The 17,099-nt window shown below is 46.7% G+C and overlaps 4 protein-coding genes across 5 annotated transcripts; all 4 read left to right on the forward strand.

Moving 5' to 3' along the window:
• Window positions 1-14: 14 nt before the first annotated feature.
• On the forward strand, window positions 15-1,709 carry BDBG_03129 (signal peptidase I). Its single transcript, XM_002626906.2, has 2 exons — window positions 15-670; window positions 796-1,709. The coding sequence occupies exons 1-2, from the start codon at window positions 324-326 to the stop codon at window positions 1,037-1,039; spliced, it is 591 nt and encodes a 196-aa protein (XP_002626952.2). The 5' UTR covers window positions 15-323; the 3' UTR covers window positions 1,040-1,709.
• Window positions 1,710-1,815: 106 nt separating this feature from the next.
• Window positions 1,816-3,701, forward strand: BDBG_03130 (signal peptidase I). The gene is made up of 3 exons (XM_002626907.2): window positions 1,816-2,153; window positions 2,261-2,377; window positions 2,550-3,701. The coding sequence occupies exons 1-3, from the start codon at window positions 2,127-2,129 to the stop codon at window positions 2,868-2,870; spliced, it is 465 nt and encodes a 154-aa protein (XP_002626953.1). The 5' UTR covers window positions 1,816-2,126; the 3' UTR covers window positions 2,871-3,701.
• A 1,401-nt stretch (window positions 3,702-5,102) lies between these two features.
• Window positions 5,103-9,221, forward strand: BDBG_03131 (GTPase activating protein). The gene has a single exon (XM_031721121.1). The coding sequence runs from the start codon at window positions 5,997-5,999 to the stop codon at window positions 8,295-8,297; it is 2,301 nt and encodes a 766-aa protein (XP_031577554.1). The 5' UTR covers window positions 5,103-5,996; the 3' UTR covers window positions 8,298-9,221.
• Window positions 9,222-11,636: 2,415 nt separating this feature from the next.
• On the forward strand, window positions 11,637-16,635 carry BDBG_03133. Of its 2 annotated transcripts, XM_031721122.1 has the most exons (5): window positions 11,656-13,346; window positions 13,631-14,783; window positions 14,859-14,917; window positions 14,974-15,159; window positions 15,243-16,635. In XM_031721122.1, the coding sequence occupies exons 2-5, from the start codon at window positions 14,108-14,110 to the stop codon at window positions 16,116-16,118; spliced, it is 1,797 nt and encodes a 598-aa protein (XP_031577555.1). In that variant the 5' UTR covers window positions 11,656-13,346; window positions 13,631-14,107; the 3' UTR covers window positions 16,119-16,635. The 2 variants fall into 2 exon arrangements, with proteins under 2 accessions (XP_002626956.1, XP_031577555.1); XM_002626910.2 differs by having other exon boundaries at window positions 11,637-14,783.
• Window positions 16,636-17,099: the final 464 nt, after the last annotated feature.

Below are 17,099 nucleotides of genomic sequence, written 5' to 3' on the forward strand. Positions count from 1 at the left end.
ATTGGCTGAAGAAATCTAAATTTGTGTCCAATCAGCACTGACCTCAGGAGCTGTTTAGGTTAGAACTGACCAGATCTCAGCCTCGAGATGAGCACCATTCGGCACACAGGCATCTTTGAACTGTGCACAGCAGTTGCTATGAACAACTAGACAATAAACGAGCATATCGTGCTTCCAATTTGAATGAATAGCTCCATATTGCTACAAGCTATGCTCAGCTAATTTCCACCCACTCCCTCGAAACAACCTCCATCCCGACACACGCTGGTGAAATACAATCCACTCCCGCAACTATAACCGCAACCACAACTACAACCGCAACCATGCTCTCCTCCTTATCCCCCTACATGGCGAACCCGCGCCAGACATTTACGCAGGTGCTCAACTTCGCCCTCGTTCTCTCCACCGCCTTCATGCTCTGGAAGGGCCTATCCGTCTACACCAACTCCGCCTCGCCCATCGTCGTCGTGCTGTCGGGAAGTATGGAGCCCGCCTTCCAGCGCGGGGATCTATTGTTTCTGTGGAACCGGAGCCCGCGCGTGGACGTTGGGGAGATCGTGGTGTATAATGTGCGCGGCAAGGATATTCCGATTGTGCATCGGGTCATGAGGACGTTTCCGGACGTACCTGGTAAGGATAAGACGAAGAAGGGTGGGAAGCAGGATGTTGAGTACGTTGTTTTTCTTTTCTTCACCCTTTTCAAAAAATTTAAAAAAAAATTTTAAAAAAAAATGGGGGAAGGGATTGTGTCGTTATGCCTAATATATATATATATTATATTTACTGTCTTCACAGGGCCTCGCCATCTTCCCTCGAGTCGCAAAAACTGCTCACAAAGGGCGATAACAACCTGTCAGACGACACTGAATTGTACGCTCGGGGCCAGGACTATCTAGACCGGAAAGAGGATATCGTGGGTAGTGTACGAGGCTACATACCAGCTGTTGGATACGTTACGATTATGCTCTCCGAACATCCGTGGCTGAAGAGCGTTTTATTAGGCTTCATGGGATTGATGGTTATCTTACAACGGGAATAGAATATTTTCTTCTGGGGTTAGATTATTTATAAAAATTTCTCCTGCTCGCTCGCGCTATCTATTTTTCCTTCTCCCTCTTTCTCAATCCTAGAAAAGAAGGATAATTTTGTATTCAAGAACGGATGGAGTTAGGTTTTCTCGTCTGGTTTTCGTTTGATTGAATCAGGTTTCTTTACACACCCGTGGTTTTCTCCGATGGCAGCGTTTTTTATTTTTATTTTATTTTTCACTTTTGTACTTGCTACGTTTGGCCTTTGGGAATGACAATGTTCATCGCATGGTCGTATTTGGAGAGCTTATCCGTCGTCATTATCATGAAAGTGGGATCAATGGGAATTGACCGAGGCCTGATACTACTCAAATATTTGCAAGCTTCAAGTCCATTCAGAGACATGCGAGTTCATCCTGTCGGCTCCCTACTAAGCCATGAGCTATAGTGGCCATACCTCGGACTTCGATTTTCAGAGACGCAAAGCCCAGATCCCGCGTTTGCTGATAAATAATTGGCTCCAGGCTGTTAGTTCATCGACACTGGCGTTTAAAAATTACTTCAATGCAAATTAACTGGTCTGTAGAAGCAGCGGCGGAGTTGATATCTTGAGAATTAAAGTAAAAGTAGAGAGAGTAAAAAAAATAAAAAGAAATAAATGAGTTTATCTAAACGTCACAACTTCTTCTCAATTCAGATACCGGGCATGGAAGGATTGGTATGTGGCCGGTTGACGCGCATCATAACTCCAAGCAAGTGGAGATATTTCTGTTGTTTCTAGGTATTGGAAAGTTTGGCAGCATAAGAGAATCAGCATGAAGCCAATCACGTCTGCACAAAGTAATTAATTTAATAAACCTTTGTTGCTGTTCTGGCTGTTGTTTTCTAGCAGCAAAAACTATGCTTAGCTTGCCCGCTCAGTCTCCACCTGCTCCCCGCCGCCTCGCCCAGTTACAACTTTCAAGGCAACAAGCAAGTTCAGAGTCATATCACACCCTCTTCGTTATCAACAACCACCACCACAATTCATTCTTCCCGACTCCCCATCCTTTTTAGACATACACATAGAAACGTGCAGACTCCTCACACAAGGCAATAATGGGGAGCCAAAAACGTATCGCTAAGGTAAGCAGATCTCTCAGCCAGCCCCTCCCCCGCATTTCTTCTTGCCCACGCGACGCAGAAGTTCCGGGATGCGGCGGTATGCTGATGGCGCCAAATCGTCGATATAGGAGTTCAATGAACTAATGGAGTCGCCGCCAACGGGCATCTCCGTCACTCTCGCAAATGGCTCAGACCTCTATAACTGGAAAGTCCACATGCAGGGTCCTGAATCCTCACCGTACAATGTACGTATTCCTCCCGAATAGTTCACGCAGAGGAGAAAAGAAAAAGACAAAGAAAAGAAAAAAGACACAAGACCAAAGATGTCCTTCCCACCCCCTCTTGTCTGTTCATATATATACAACTAGAATACAAATACACACAAAAACTCACTCGCACGTGTCCCCACCCCACCAGGGCGGCAACTTCATCATAAACCTCTCCCTCCCAAACGACTACCCCTTCAAACCGCCCACAGTCTCCTTCGACACAAAAATCTACCACCCAAACGTTACCAACGATGACAAGGGGAGCATGTGTCTAGGGATGCTCAAGTCTGACGAGTGGAAGCCTTCGTCCCGGATTGCTGCGGTGCTGGAGTTCGCGAGACAGTTGCTTGTCGAGCCGATGCCGGATGATGCAGTCGAGGGCCGTATTGCGGAACAGTATCGCGATGATCGTAAGAGGTTCGATGAGATTGCTAGAGAGTGGACGAGGAAGTATGCATCGGGGAAATAGTTGAATTTGGGGGGAGGGGTGGCATAGAAATGTTATAGATAGATGCAGATGGGGCTGTGGGTAGATTGCTGGGGGCTTATTTCCGATGAGAGAGGGGGCGGGCGGGGTGAAAAGGCTAGGTAGAGCGGGCGATTGGTTGTTGGATGGGTTTGATTTTTTTTTTACGATTATCCCTCTGCTACATTTTTCATCTTTTCTTTCCCTGCATTACCATTTGGTTTTGTTCGCTTTATTGAGGGTTTGATGGTGGGCATCATGGTTCTTGTCCCTGGTCATATCCAATACTTTCGGTGGGCATGTTCTCTCCTTTTCTTTCTACATGTTAGGGTTCCTGGGCATATTCATGTGCATTCTCGCCAGCGATGATGGGAAGAAAGTGTTGGGCAGAGGGGAGGTTATGCTTCGATTTTTGGTTCCTTTGCATGTTTTTTTCTTTCTGGCCTTGCATGCAGGTACTATCTGGCGTTTATTTTTCTGATCGTTTCCTTTATGAAGTCTTCGTAACTACGCTGTGGAGATGGATTTGTTAGAGAAAGAGAGAGATAGAGAGAGATAGGCTCGGGTAAATTGCCGATTCTAATATAGATATATAAACCACGAGATATTAATAACCAGTAGCTAGAGTCTGGATTGGACATTCCGCTGCAGTGTAAAGTGGTTTTGCTGATTAAATTGCATTTATCTGAGTTCACCATCAAGCAAAGGTAAAACTTCAGACATTATTTTTGTTCTCCCAGCGAAAATATGTATAAGTTAGAGCGAAACGAAGGAGTAAGAGTAAGGGTGTTTCTCGATGTGCTAATACTTATATATGGCTATCAAGGTTTTTTATAACTCTGCAATGTCACTGTTGGCGAAGGAACAATGAAAGTTTCAGAGCTTACCTGTAACATAAGTATAGTCAGCCATCTCAATGTTGATTGGGGAGATCCAGGATAGCAGCACTCCGTAGATAAATAAGATGGTTATCCTCACCACTGTGCTTGGGCACTATCATACATTGTACAGTACTCCGGCAATCTCACCCCGACGTTCCTAGTTCTGAACGCAGGCTACAAAGATGGCCTAACATCCCAGCTAGCCTTCCTAAAAGGAACTATCCATGGAGGCTAGAATAATAATAGAATTGACTGTCGGGGGTATAAAGACGAGGATTTGCTTATCTGAGTGCTCCTTCTCTCATTCGAAGGCCCACGATACAATCTCAAACAAAACCCGCCGAGGAAACACTTCTGTTTCGCGGGGCGGGCGAAGTCCGCGAAATTTTCGGATTTCGGTGGAGTAGGCAACGGAGATGTAAAGGAAACTCATTTGCTCCGATGGATCCTTGCAATCACCAACGACTTGGACCTGCTGGTAATTTCTACACTGAAAGTGAAAAGGTTACATATATCAAAACAGAGGAGAGGATTTCTACACAGTACGGAGTACAGAGTACACTACGGTGGTTTTTATTAGTTTCTTTTAGGGCTGATTGATATTTTGAGATGGAAGCGGCAAAACAAAGCAGCCCACAGCGTAGAGGAGGGGCCCATTAGGCCGTAGGATTCTCCTGGAATGGACGGGAGGTGTTTGGGTCCCCTTGCTCGAGGACCGACCGGCACACCTCACCAGTTTCATTAAATAAGAGCTAATTAAATATCCCTCTTAATTAAAAATAGTTCAGCGATGCAGGCGCATTGTTTTAGTGGCACATTCTCAACTTGCATGCCCTAGGTTATAATTCCAGCAGAAATCCCAGGAATGAGTAAGAACGGAAGAGATGATATATAGTCGGCGCAGTTAACGCTTTGCAGCCCGACCGCCTGACTCGACGGTTTTTATGTCCTCGCTCTCGGACTGAGAACAGGAAATTGAAGATGTGATTTCACAGAGGATGCCTATGCAATTCAAAAAAAAAAAAAAAAGGCAACCTGCACGAAGCCGGCAAATTGCATGGTTCGTTAATTTGGCTTCAAACACAGCTTTTAGCGGATGCGCGTCGGGAAATCACTTCTGCGTGGGATGCGCCCATGGATAAGAGAGGTATTTGTTCTTGTTGCCGCCCTTTTTACAGTGGCTGCACTTTCGTCGCTCATAACCCGTCTGGTTCAAGTTTTGATCAAGCTTCCATGAAGTAGCACGTGTTGATGTTTGGAAAGGCGTGCAGCATGCATGGCTGCAAGTCAATTGTTGCTCAACAGGCTGTTTTGGCCACGAACATGTCAAAGGGAAAAAATCCGGAGAAAAATTGTGGCGCAAACCTGGCTTATTTCATTTAGTGAGTATCAGCAAAACCTAAACTCACATTGATCATTGATGCAGGCGTACCCCCAAACAATAATAAGGATTCCTTGCCTATTGCTTTGTTGCTTTCATGCAGAACAAGATTTTTTTGTGGTTTTTGGGTTCTTTGCGGGCGGTTAGAGAAAATACCTCGTTCGAGGAGCATGGGTTGCATGGCGGGGTGTTGGCCTCCACTGTTCAGTTCCCCTTTTGTAATTGGTGAGCGAGCCAGGCAAGACTTGAACAGCGACAATCAATGTTCCTGAAAACGGTGCCAATGGAGTTCTCTGGCTCGTATCATTGGCGGTGTCTGCCTTGTTAGTGAACCTTGGACGCTTGGAAGTTGGTCGTGACTGCGCTGGGCCGGAGTAGAGTAGGAGGCTCAACTAGTCCGTCTTGGTAAGCGACAGACACAGAGCTACTTCCCGCGGTTCCGCCGGGGCAAACTCGTATCTCAACCTTCCCTTAACGACCGCCCTCGAGCTGGCGTCTGTCGACTTCTTCAATTCCTCCCTTTTCTGTTATTCCCAGTTTGACGGGACGACACGCTTCACTGCAATTGACCTCTGGCTGGCTCCTGAGAAGCTCGCGGGCGTTGTAGTGCTGGAACCCTGGCCCGTTATCATTCTGTTCTTTGCACACCCGTTTGCCCTCCGGCTACTACCCGAACCAAACTACGCAGCTTCTCAGATCAACTCTCCTACATTCTTTACATCCTCTTTACCAGTTCATATTTTAGCATACCTCAATTGGCAATCTTTCAGTTGTTTTTGGTTTTCGTTGCGGCGACAGGCTAGCGGAAAAAGTCCATCGAACTCTCCAAACAAATGTCCAGAACGAATATTCTCTTCCTAGGTGGCAATGGTCACACAAAATGGAAATGCCAGGTATCATCCTCCCGATAGTAGAATCAATGTCAAGAGACCTCAGCACCGCCATGGAGCCTTTCCACACCCATTGACAAAAGTCGCGACATCCGCTCCACCCCAAAATGGCCCTCCCGTCAGTCCCGTCAGTCCCGTCAGTCCCTACCGCGCATTTCACCCCAGCAGATCTCCGACCTACCAACCTACAATTCCTGAAGCCTCCTCGAGTCAACCTAGTATAACCAATGCCCCTGCAACTTATCAATCACCTACAAGCCCTATCCCTCCAGCTTACCGATCACCAACTTTTCCGGCAGTCCCCGAATATGATGGCCAGTCATCATGGCTGTCCAGGAACGATACAGAAAGGACACGGCCACCGCCACAATATAGGAACCCTCGAATGGGTCTAAAATCTACCGCGTCAACTTCAAATATTCGCTCAAGGCAACGTTCGCCGTTCCGCCTTGATCAACTCCCGCCCGCTTTGAGTCCGGCTCAGCCACGGTTTGCACCCCACTATCCTCCGTCTGAGCTTCACATTGACAGTGAGGTACGGTCCAGCGCGCAATCTGCTTTGACGGCGTCGAGTATAGACCCAACGAGTGGTACGGAAAGAAGCAGTATTGCTACGAAAAACAGTTCTGTGACCGATTTATCGCCTGACGAATCTGATATAGATGGAGGAATTAGTGTTGAGGACGCCATATCACTGTATCTACATGGCTTTACGGATGACCCCCCTGAAAGTACTACCGGCTCGTCAAAATATGCGACTCCAATGGCTGAGGCACCGAAGAATGAAGCACCTGAGACTGAAACACCATTGACCGAGGTAACAGTCGTTGAGAGCCAAGTCACTGACCAGCAACGTTCTGTAGAACTCCAGGAGGCTATTAATAGTGACATGGCGCATCAAGCGACCCCTCCAGTGATCGAAAGAAAACCTGTTGGAACCTCCTCCCAGCGTAAACCCATGAGGTTGGTGATACCCCCCGCCCTTCCGGGTGTGGTGCCACCCCCGCGATCTCCTGCGACTGGTCTACGTGATCAATATGGTTTCCAAAGGTCGTCAAACCACATATCGCCCGGTGGGTACGACGCTTGGTTTCGTAACTATTCTACGTATCAGGAGTCCCGAAAACAGAAGTGGGAGGAGCTATTAAAGGAATATGGCCTGCCGACTGATAATCCCGTTACATTCCCACCAAAGTCTACCAAGGTCAAGCGCTATGTCAGGAAAGGAATACCCCCTGAATACCGTGGCGCAGCTTGGTTTTATTACGCCGGCGGATATGAGCGCTACCATAGATTCCGGGGTCATTATAACCAGCTTGTCGAACAGAGCATTAATGGGCCTTCAAATGACGATAAAGAGCATATTGAACGGGATCTCCATAGAACGTTTCCGGATAACATCCACTTCAAGCCAGATCCTCTACCTAATATGGGAGCCAACTCATCTCCAGAAAGCGGCAGCAGCAATCCAAAATATCTCTCTAAAACTCCGGAAGCTGAAATTATTCAGTCATTGCGTCGTGTATTGTATGCATTTGCAGCACATAATCCGAAAATCGGTTACACACAATCTCTCAATTTCATTGCCGGGATGCTTCTACTCTTTATGCCCGAAGAGAAAGCATTTTGGATGCTTGACATTATCACATCATCTTACCTACCTGGAACTCATGAAATCAGTCTTGAAGGCGCAAACATTGATCTTTGGATCCTCATGGTAGTCCTCAAAGATTCAATGCCTGCAGTATACACAAAGGTTGCTAGCACAACCCCAACCACTCCCAAGTCCAAACCTCCACCAATTAACACAAAAACCCGACTACCCGACATTACGCTTGGCCTAACAAGCTGGTTAATGTCTCTGTTCATCGGCAGCTTACCACTTGAAACTACACTGCGCATCTGGGATGTTTTCTTCTATGAGGGCTCAAGAACTTTTTTCAGAGTCGCTCTGGCGATTTTCAAGAGCAGTGAAAAAGAAATACTCAGCCTCAGCGATCCGATGGAGATCTTCCAGGTCGTGCAAGCAGCGCCAAAAAAACTTATCGATGCAAGCGCCCTGGCGGATGAGTGTTTCGCACGGCGATTCAGGCTGACACAAGCACGCGTCGAGGAGCTACGTGCTGCCCGTAGGGCCGCGATCAGGGAAGAAAAGGACCGCCTTTCAGTGTTGGCTGGTAGAGGCAATGGCCATTGTGGATCCAATGGCCCGCCTATTGCCCGAGCGACGACTCCGTTGCCTACATCATGGAGAAACCTGAAACACACGTTTAAATGAGATGATACCCGCCCCCCCCTCTTTTTCTCCTTATTATTATTATTGGACTCTTTACTCCCCTTTTTGAATCTTTCTCTTGGCTAGTGCTCGTCGCAGTCTTTTTTTGTCCTGTAAAATAGGCTGACGCCAACCCAAGTGAGAAAGAATAAAGAAGAAGAGATGTTCAGAACTGTTTTATATTAATTGCCTTGATGACTTCAGCCTTTGTTTACTTTTCGCCCGCCCTTACTTCTCTTTGCTCAAATGCGTATACTGCATCTTACGTGGCTGGCCGCAGGGCAAAACCACAATTTCAGCGAGTGATCATTCAGGATATCTGGAGAGAGAGAGAAACATTTGGATATGGCGCCACGCGGATACCAGACCGCTTTAATTTTTATATGCCAGGCCCCCTTTTTTTCATTGCTTTTTACCTCTGCCAGAGTGCTTCAGCAAGTTTTCTCGGAATGAGATGTCTCTCTCTCCTCTTCTTCTCCTTCCTTTCATTTCAGTTGCCTTTTTCTTCTTACTCGTCTAATTAAATATTTGCATCTTTCCCTTTCCTTCTCTTCTTTTCTTTTATGTTCACTTCACTTCACTTCTACCCTTCTACCCCACGATTCTTTTTTTTTTTTTTTTTTTTTTTCAACTTCATTTTCTGTTTCTACATTACTTGTGAGAGCAGCTCTTCAGTGAAACACTCATGTCATGTGCCTATATACATACATGTAATGTATCTCCTACCTACCTTTACCTTCTGTCTACCTACCATAACTGCTCAGCATATACTACTTACTAACTACTCCTGATTCTCTGATTCTCTCTTTCATTCATTTAACTCTATATTTCTTTTTCTTCTTTTTTCTTTTTCCTCCCATTCTTTTTTATTTTTTATATCTGCTTTAAGCAATCATCAGAGTATTTGATTGCAGATATTTTTTTTTTTTCATGTATTTAATTAATTATAGAGAATGTAGAATATAAATAATATTTCTTTTATTTTTATTTTTATTTTTATTCTTATTTTTATTTTTATTTATTTTTCCTTTCATCTAGTTGAAAATAAACGGAACGAAAATGAAAATATATTCTTTATACCTATTCTACTGAAGTGATGGCGACAAGCACACCCAACAACAACCCAACCCTTATGTCGATTTGAAAACCAATTCCCACCACCCATGCCAACGTTCAACCATCAATCTATCATCAGCTTTGGAAACCAGATGATAACCTCCTCCCTCCCTCTCTTCAACGGCTACGCACAAAATGGTGGCGTTGGTAGCCCAGTCCTAAGAAGAGCAAAAGAATAGAATAGGTACTCCAACAGAGACCTGGACATGGGCATGGACATGGGCATGGACATGAGCATTATGGGCCCCATCCACTCATCCGATGGATGGGTGATTTTGATTATGCAGAGACGAGGTTGCGATTTTCTCCTCATCTTCTGTTCTGGCTCTCATCTTTCCTTTTCGTTGAGCGCCTCGCACAGCGATAGATGCGTGGATAATCTGAAAGAAAAAACGGGCTGGGCCTGGTGGCTTTTATTTTATTTATTTATTTATATTTTATTTTTTGTGTAGAAAGACAGAACAAACGTGGATATGCTCAATATTTAGGATTCGGGATTTACCCAGGTTTGTTACTCTGTAACGCGATGGGGAGGTATCTGCATCAGGAACACTTGTTCATCATTCTTTGTGTGTGTGTGTGTGTGTGTGTGTGTGGAAATGGTGACCGTCGAAAAAACTCAGATATCAGATCCTGAGGGACTGGCTGGGCTAGAAGGGGGCTGATGTGTTCTAGCCAGTCAAGAAAAGCGGATAGGTACCTGGCCTTGTAGATCAGCAGGGCTAGAAGCGGCGTTGGCTTGCAGAAATGGCCCTGCCTACCTATGAGACTTGTGTATCATGTATGTGGCCTGTCCATGTGTCCGTTCCGCCCGTACATACCTACCTACCCTTGGTTCGGGATTGAGGGTTGGGGCGAGGCTCGATATTTCTCCGAAGATTGGCAGAGAGTTAAACGCAGTTACGCAAAAAGGGGGGGGGGGGGGGGGGAGGCGGACATTTCACATGGAACGACGGTTTGGCTCTTCTTTCGAGTTTGCTCTCGATGGGAATGAAAGTTTCGGGATTTTGCGTCCCGTCCCCTTTTTCTTTTTCCTTACTCGTTCGCGGATGGTTTCTCGGGAGGTATGATTTGGATAACATGCGGAGGAGATCGATGTCTCTACTTCCGTCGCACATTGCATGTCCTCTGCGGCGGTAAAAGGTGTTGGAACCACAACTCATTTTTCATTCCAGCAGGTACGGACTATTTACATGTACATGTACATAGCCCCTGTACTGGATGCGCCTCCGGGTAGTTCATTACAAGCCAATTCGATGTCATTGCTGGCAACAATCTAGTCATCCCCCCCTTCGTCTCTCCTCCACCCACCCATCGACGCACACCACGCACATACAGAAGACAGCCTTAAAGAAGTGCTAGCTAGTCCCCTTCTAGAAATATTTCAAATATTTCCCGACATCTAGACCGGCGAAAAAATTCGCTCCAAGTCAAAGTTAGAAGCCAACTTTTTTCTTTGCAACCGATAGTTATTCAAAGTTCAACAAGAGTGGAATTTCTGCCTTTTGCAATCGGAGATATATTCGAAGATCGATCGATCGATCAATCGATCGTCATGGTCAAGGGGGAGGGGGGGGGAAGGGGGGAGGAAAGGTCTAGAAGAATGGAGGTATCAATGTATCAAATAATCAGGTGATGATGCTGAGCGGCAACGCCAGGCGTGGCCTTCATGAGAATGATGGGAGATGGTCTAAGGAACTTCTTGAGACGGGAAGTATATAATGTACGAACGACCCGAAAAGATATTCTTGTTTCGCTTGCGCGGGCGGAATATTGTGTCTGGGGCAAGTTTCCAGTTTCTTTGTAACTATGTAACTAACTGCTCAGAGAGAAAATCATGCCCACAGGGGGTTCCTTTTTCATGTCAGAGCCTGTGATCTGTGTATTGGTGGTACTTCGTCTAAGATTTGAAGGTTTTATCAGATTGACGGTACGTACACATGAATGCTATTGCTATTGGATGTAAAAACGGGCATTCAAAACCCGCAATTGCAAAGGCGCTTTCCAGGTGTAGGTTCCTTGTGTAACTTACTGGAATCAATTCAAATTCAAACTCCAAGTCAATTCGAAACTGTCTGGATTTGAATGCGGGAAATGCGTGATTCGATATACACACACAATCATGCTTACTTATCCGCAGTGGGATGATAAGTAATGTGGCTTGATGACATCAAAGTCTAACTTGCAAGTGAGGCGGGAATGAATGCACGTAAGTAATAAGTAACTTCGGTAGCCTGTTCCGGCGCGGGGGATAGCAGACTCGATTCGACTCGACATCCAACCAAGAAGAAAACGCACGATGCAATTTTCGCTGATTGCAAAGTCAAACTATCTGATCAGATTTGAGAAGATTCTTCTTTCTACAAGGCGGGCCAGAGGATTAATAATATAAATGGATTGATTGTTATCAACAATGATGTGGATGGTTTCATCATCCAATAACCTATCATACAGATTACAGATGCTTAGCTTGTTTCAGGGCACTTTTACCCAGGACTCCAGGAACAAGCCACGCTACCACCTGGCCACTCGATGCAGACAACGCCCTTGCAGGCGAAACAGTTCCACGGACCACAGCTACAAAACTACGGAGTACAGTTCGTCAGATCAATTTGCAGCCCCCCCCCCTCCCCCTGGGCCCTGAGGGGTGCGCTGATTCGGTCCTCTGGATTTTCCGGGCACTGGCTGGGTACAGTGGGCAGCCAGCCTGGCAAGTTGCAACAAGAGATAAGTTAAACCCACCAGCGGATGCTAGTGGATGACGGTGTTAAGGCTTTCTAGGGCGCATTTTCAGGATTTTCGGTGATGTCCACGGCCCACGGCCCACGGTCCACGGGTGAGGATTGGCTCAGAGCGCGCCCAGGCGGATGGATTGCCAGTCTTAATTTGCCAGAGTTGAAAATTCGACGCTGGATGAATTCATCAGCTCTGATTAGAGCAGTGATTGGTCCTGAACGGGCTTCTTCTTTTAATGTTTATTTGGTTTTATCTATTTATTTATTTCAGCCTATGTATTCTTGGGCTTTGGATGGGATTGTCCGCGGGGACTTGGAAGGAAAATAGAACTCATCTTCTACATCCGCTGCGTAGTAGGTAGCCAAAGCTACGGGGGGTTGGGTTGCGAGAGAATGAAACCACCGGATTGACGGAGGGCGAACAAATTTGACAAAAAAGATGTCACTGGGGAATTAACAAATGAATGACAGTGGCTAGCAGGGTAGTTATCCCATCAGTGCCAGCCAGGTGCAAGGGGCCCCCATGTTCCCCTTGTCCAATGTCCAGTTGATGCCCCCAGACTCCACCCCGAGCCCGCTAAGGATACTACTACCGCCAAACCAAACACGGCCGGTGGCTTTATTACTGTCAGTCATTAATTCTCTGCGCCGTGCACAACCTTGTAACTACTCCGTACTGTACGCTGTACATGCACGTACGTCCTTGTACGGGATGTACGGATTACAGCGTACGGAGTACATCCCGTGGTGCTGGCGCTATTATTCTCCGTCAGCTCTCTCGCACAATCTTCCCTCCTCCCAACCAACCACTAGCTAACTCTCTCCGCTTCCACCTCAACCTCCTCCTCCTCCGCCTCCTCCTTCTTTCCTCTCCCTTCTGTGTGCGACTGGGTATGGTATAGCAGCAGGAAATAGAACACTCCTTTTTCTTCCTCCAATTCAGTCCTTTTTTTTCTTTTCTTCTCTTACGGTCACTCCCATCCCATCACACACACTCCTTCTGCCTGGCTGCTGCTATCCCGTCCTTCCGTCCTTCCGTCCTTCCGTCCTTTTCTGATTATTACGACTTCTAAAGACACAAGGGTCCCGCCCCCTTTTCGCGTTACTTCGTTTCAGGGACCACTCTTCCTCATTCTGCTGGCTCAGGATTAAAGATTAAACAAAAACGAAACCTGCTTCGTCGGATCCAATATCACTTACTGTACTACAACTCCCACCCCCATTCCAATCGGCCTATGCTTGTGCCTTGAAGAATCTAAACTATACACCGAACCAACCCAGTCCTGCATCAATCCATGCTCTTCGGAAGCAATACCAAGCACATACACCCATCTGCCCGTTGCCCTTAGGTCCTTGATCCAAGCTGTGGATCATTTTGACTACCCCTCCCCCCTCCCTCCCTAACGGCACTGTACCATCATTGCCATCATAATTATTGCCCTCGTTGCAATTAAAGTCCTGTGTTAATGGTACCCGGCGCCACAGGGTGACAAGACAAGGCCTTCCTTCCCGCGCTCTCCGATCGACAAGTGCGAAGATCTGGTGGAACTGTTCCATCCACGTCTGCACAATTGCTGCCCCCCTAAACCAAAGCAAGCAAGCAGCCCAGCAATCTGCTGCATCAATCATCCTGCCGGTCTTCTGACAGCAACTACGACTGCATCTCCACTGCATCACACGCCCTTGCGTCAAATTCTTCCTTATTTGCGGTTCTCCATATTATATCGTCATTCACTTTGAACAAACTCATTTAAATACACGTCCCAGGATTCCGTCTTTATCAACTCTCCGGACGCTTCTTTTTCGGGTACCGCTCTGTGGCCGGACTACAAGTATTGAACCCAGAAAACTCAGAAAACCCAGCTTGGCCTGGCTTTATTATTTTTCGCTTCTTCACCTCTACATTTAGTTTTCGCGGGGTTCCTAGAGGGAGCTCGCGAACGGAACAAAAAGACACCCATTATGAAATCTGCACATGTACTCCTATCAGTTTTCGGCACAGTAGTTGTTGCAGAGCACGAGAAAAGGGCAGGTGGTGGAAAAAAAGACAAAGGCCCTACCGAAGCTGATCTCCTCAATGACAGTCTCGGACGCCTGTCCCTCTTAGTTGGAGGATGTGTCCTCGCCTTCTTCCTCGTATGGCACAATGCCATTCGACTTTCAAATCATATACGCCGGCTCACGACCCTCACCAATGATTCCCAACGATATTTCACATCAGCAGATCCCTACTGGGCCTGGTTGAAGAGGTCGGTCGTATACGCTCCTATATTTCGAACGCGACATAACCGGGAATTCCGTCTTTCTGCTGCCGTGAACGTTGGCACTCTTCCTACCCGTTTCCAAACTTTCCTCCTGTTGGGGGTCATTGCCATGAACGTGGTCCTCTGCTGCGTCACGATCCCATATGCGTCAGATGAAACCACTGTCCTGGGTCTCATCAGAAACCGGTCAGGGACCATGGCAACGGTTAATTTAATACCACTCGTTGTCATGGCAGGGAGGAATAATCCTCTTATCAAATTACTCAACGTTCCTTTTGACACCTGGAACCTTCTGCATCGTTGGTTTGCACGGATCGTGGTTTTGGAGGCCCTCACCCATGTTATCGCGTGGATGGTAAACAAAGTCAATACAAGTTAGTCCTCCCAACGTTTTTTTTTCCCCTAAAATTTAAAACGTACCATAACATGCCACTAACACGCCAAAATAGAGGGCTGGGGGGCGGTCCAAGCAGCTTTCAAAAGCCAATTCATCATGACCGGCCTAATTGTGAGTACAACATCCATGCAATATATCTCTTGGGAAACATAGCTAATAGAGACCAGGCAATTATTTCTTTCGTGGTACTAGCTCTGCATTCGCCGTCTGCAATTCGACATGCATTCTATGAGACCTTCCTACATTTCCACCAGCTCTTCGTGGCCACCGCTTTCGCCACTTTGTGCGTGCATTTGAAGTCAAAACCTGCACTGAAATATATCATTTCAGCCATCGTGCTGTGGGCAGCTGAAGTGAGTCTGGTTCCTTTTGCTTATATACATTCTCGCATAAATTCCCCCCTCCTTGTAGCATACCTCTCATTAACACGTTGCAGCGTATAACCCGCTTTTCCCTCATCATTTACCGAAACTTCGGTAAGAAACGGATCACTACGGCAGTTGTTGAAGTTCTACCCGGAGAGGCGCTGCGCATCACGTTGAAACTTGTAAGGCCATGGAAATTCAAGCCTGGCCAGCACCTGTATCTCTACATGCCGTCTGTGGGATTCTGGATGTCTCACCCCTTCTCTGCTGCATGGAGCGAGACAGTAGATGACCTTACCGAAGAGAAGGGCCTTGTCAAGTCTCGCCAGGATGTTCTCAGTACGCAGAAGTCAACCATTTCTTTGATTATCCGTCGAAGAACAGGCTTCACAAATACGCTGTTTGAACGGGCAAGTGCCACCATGGACGGTCGCATCTCGCTCAAGGCTGTGGTAGAAGGGCCCTATGGAATTGACCACTCCCTCGACTCTTACGGGACCGTTTTGCTGTTCGCGGCCGGTGTTGGCATCACACACCATGTATCCTTCGTCCGTTATCTTATTGAAGGTTATACCCAGGGCACCGTTTCTGCGCGGAGAGTCACCCTGGTCTGGATCATCCAGTCACCAGAGCACCTCGAATGGATCCGGCCCTGGATGAACACAATCCTGTCCATGGAAGGGCGCCGCGATATGCTTCGCATCATGCTCTTCATCACCCGACCGCGAAACACGCGCGAAATCCACAGCCCCAGCTCAGCCGTCCAGATGTTCCCCGGCAAACCCAACATCCAAACGCTCGTGGATGCCGAGATAGAAAACCAGATCGGAGCCATGGGCGTCCTTGTGTGTGGTACGGGTAGCTTGAGCGATGATGTCCGCCGAGTATGCCGTACGAGGCAATCCGGAATCCATATTGATTTCTTAGAAGAGAGCTTCTCGTGGTAGATTAGAACTATTTCTTCCAATTTCTCTCTTTTCCCCCCACCGACTTGTCTCGCTCTTCCTCAACCCCTTGCGGCGCGCTCCGTTTTCCCTTCCGTGGCAGAGTTAATGCTTACTCTCGCTTTTTGCTCCCCATCTACGCTTCTTGTACTATAAGATGGCGGGGAAATAAAAAGGGGCCGGAGAGAAATGATATTTTTCATGTCTATATTTTAATATATACATACAACCCACCCTTCCATCCACACCTTCTCTATCCTCTCCTCATCCTATCTCTCGAACCCGATTTGCGACCTTCACGACAAAACAAATACTTGTTTTCGGTGATTCTTGTTTGTTTATTCGCTCACGTACGGAGTACTTTCCGTTTTTCTCAAAAAAAAAAAAAGAAAAAAGAAAAGGGGGGAGAAACAGCCTCCGTTCCGTTCCCCCTTCTTTCTAAATCACATTTTATCATATATATATATTTTCATTGTACGTATTTTAGGATATAAACTATGTAGCTTCGGTTTTGTTATATTGACTTGGACACATATTCTGAAACGAGCAAGTCGAATACAATTTCCTCGCAAGATCTACAAAGTGATACAAGCCTCCCCTATTGACTCACGAAGACCCCCCCCCCCCCCCTCTTACCACCCTTCATTTTACTAACATCGTGTCGTCGAAACGACAACAACAACATTAATATCAGTATTATTACTATTACTATTATCATGAGATCCACCGTACCCATGGAGGTAGCATCTTGCAGCGGGTCTTCTCCGCGGTGAGTGACATACATACAGCACGAGGTCACAAAGGAGTACATCCAAGTACAAATTGCAACCATTCAATAATTTGCTCGTTGTTTGTGGTATCATCATCTTTCTGCACATTATGCGCCCCGCGCACGCTCCGGGGAAAAAAACTTGCAACGCCAAGTCGCATGGAATTTTTAGTACGCACCACCGCACTCCTATCTAGGTTTAAATGCCCAGATTG

This window comes from Blastomyces gilchristii (assembly GCF_000003855.2).
Source record: "Blastomyces gilchristii SLH14081 genomic scaffold supercont1.4, whole genome shotgun sequence".
Taxonomy (NCBI): domain Eukaryota; kingdom Fungi; phylum Ascomycota; class Eurotiomycetes; order Onygenales; family Ajellomycetaceae; genus Blastomyces; species Blastomyces gilchristii.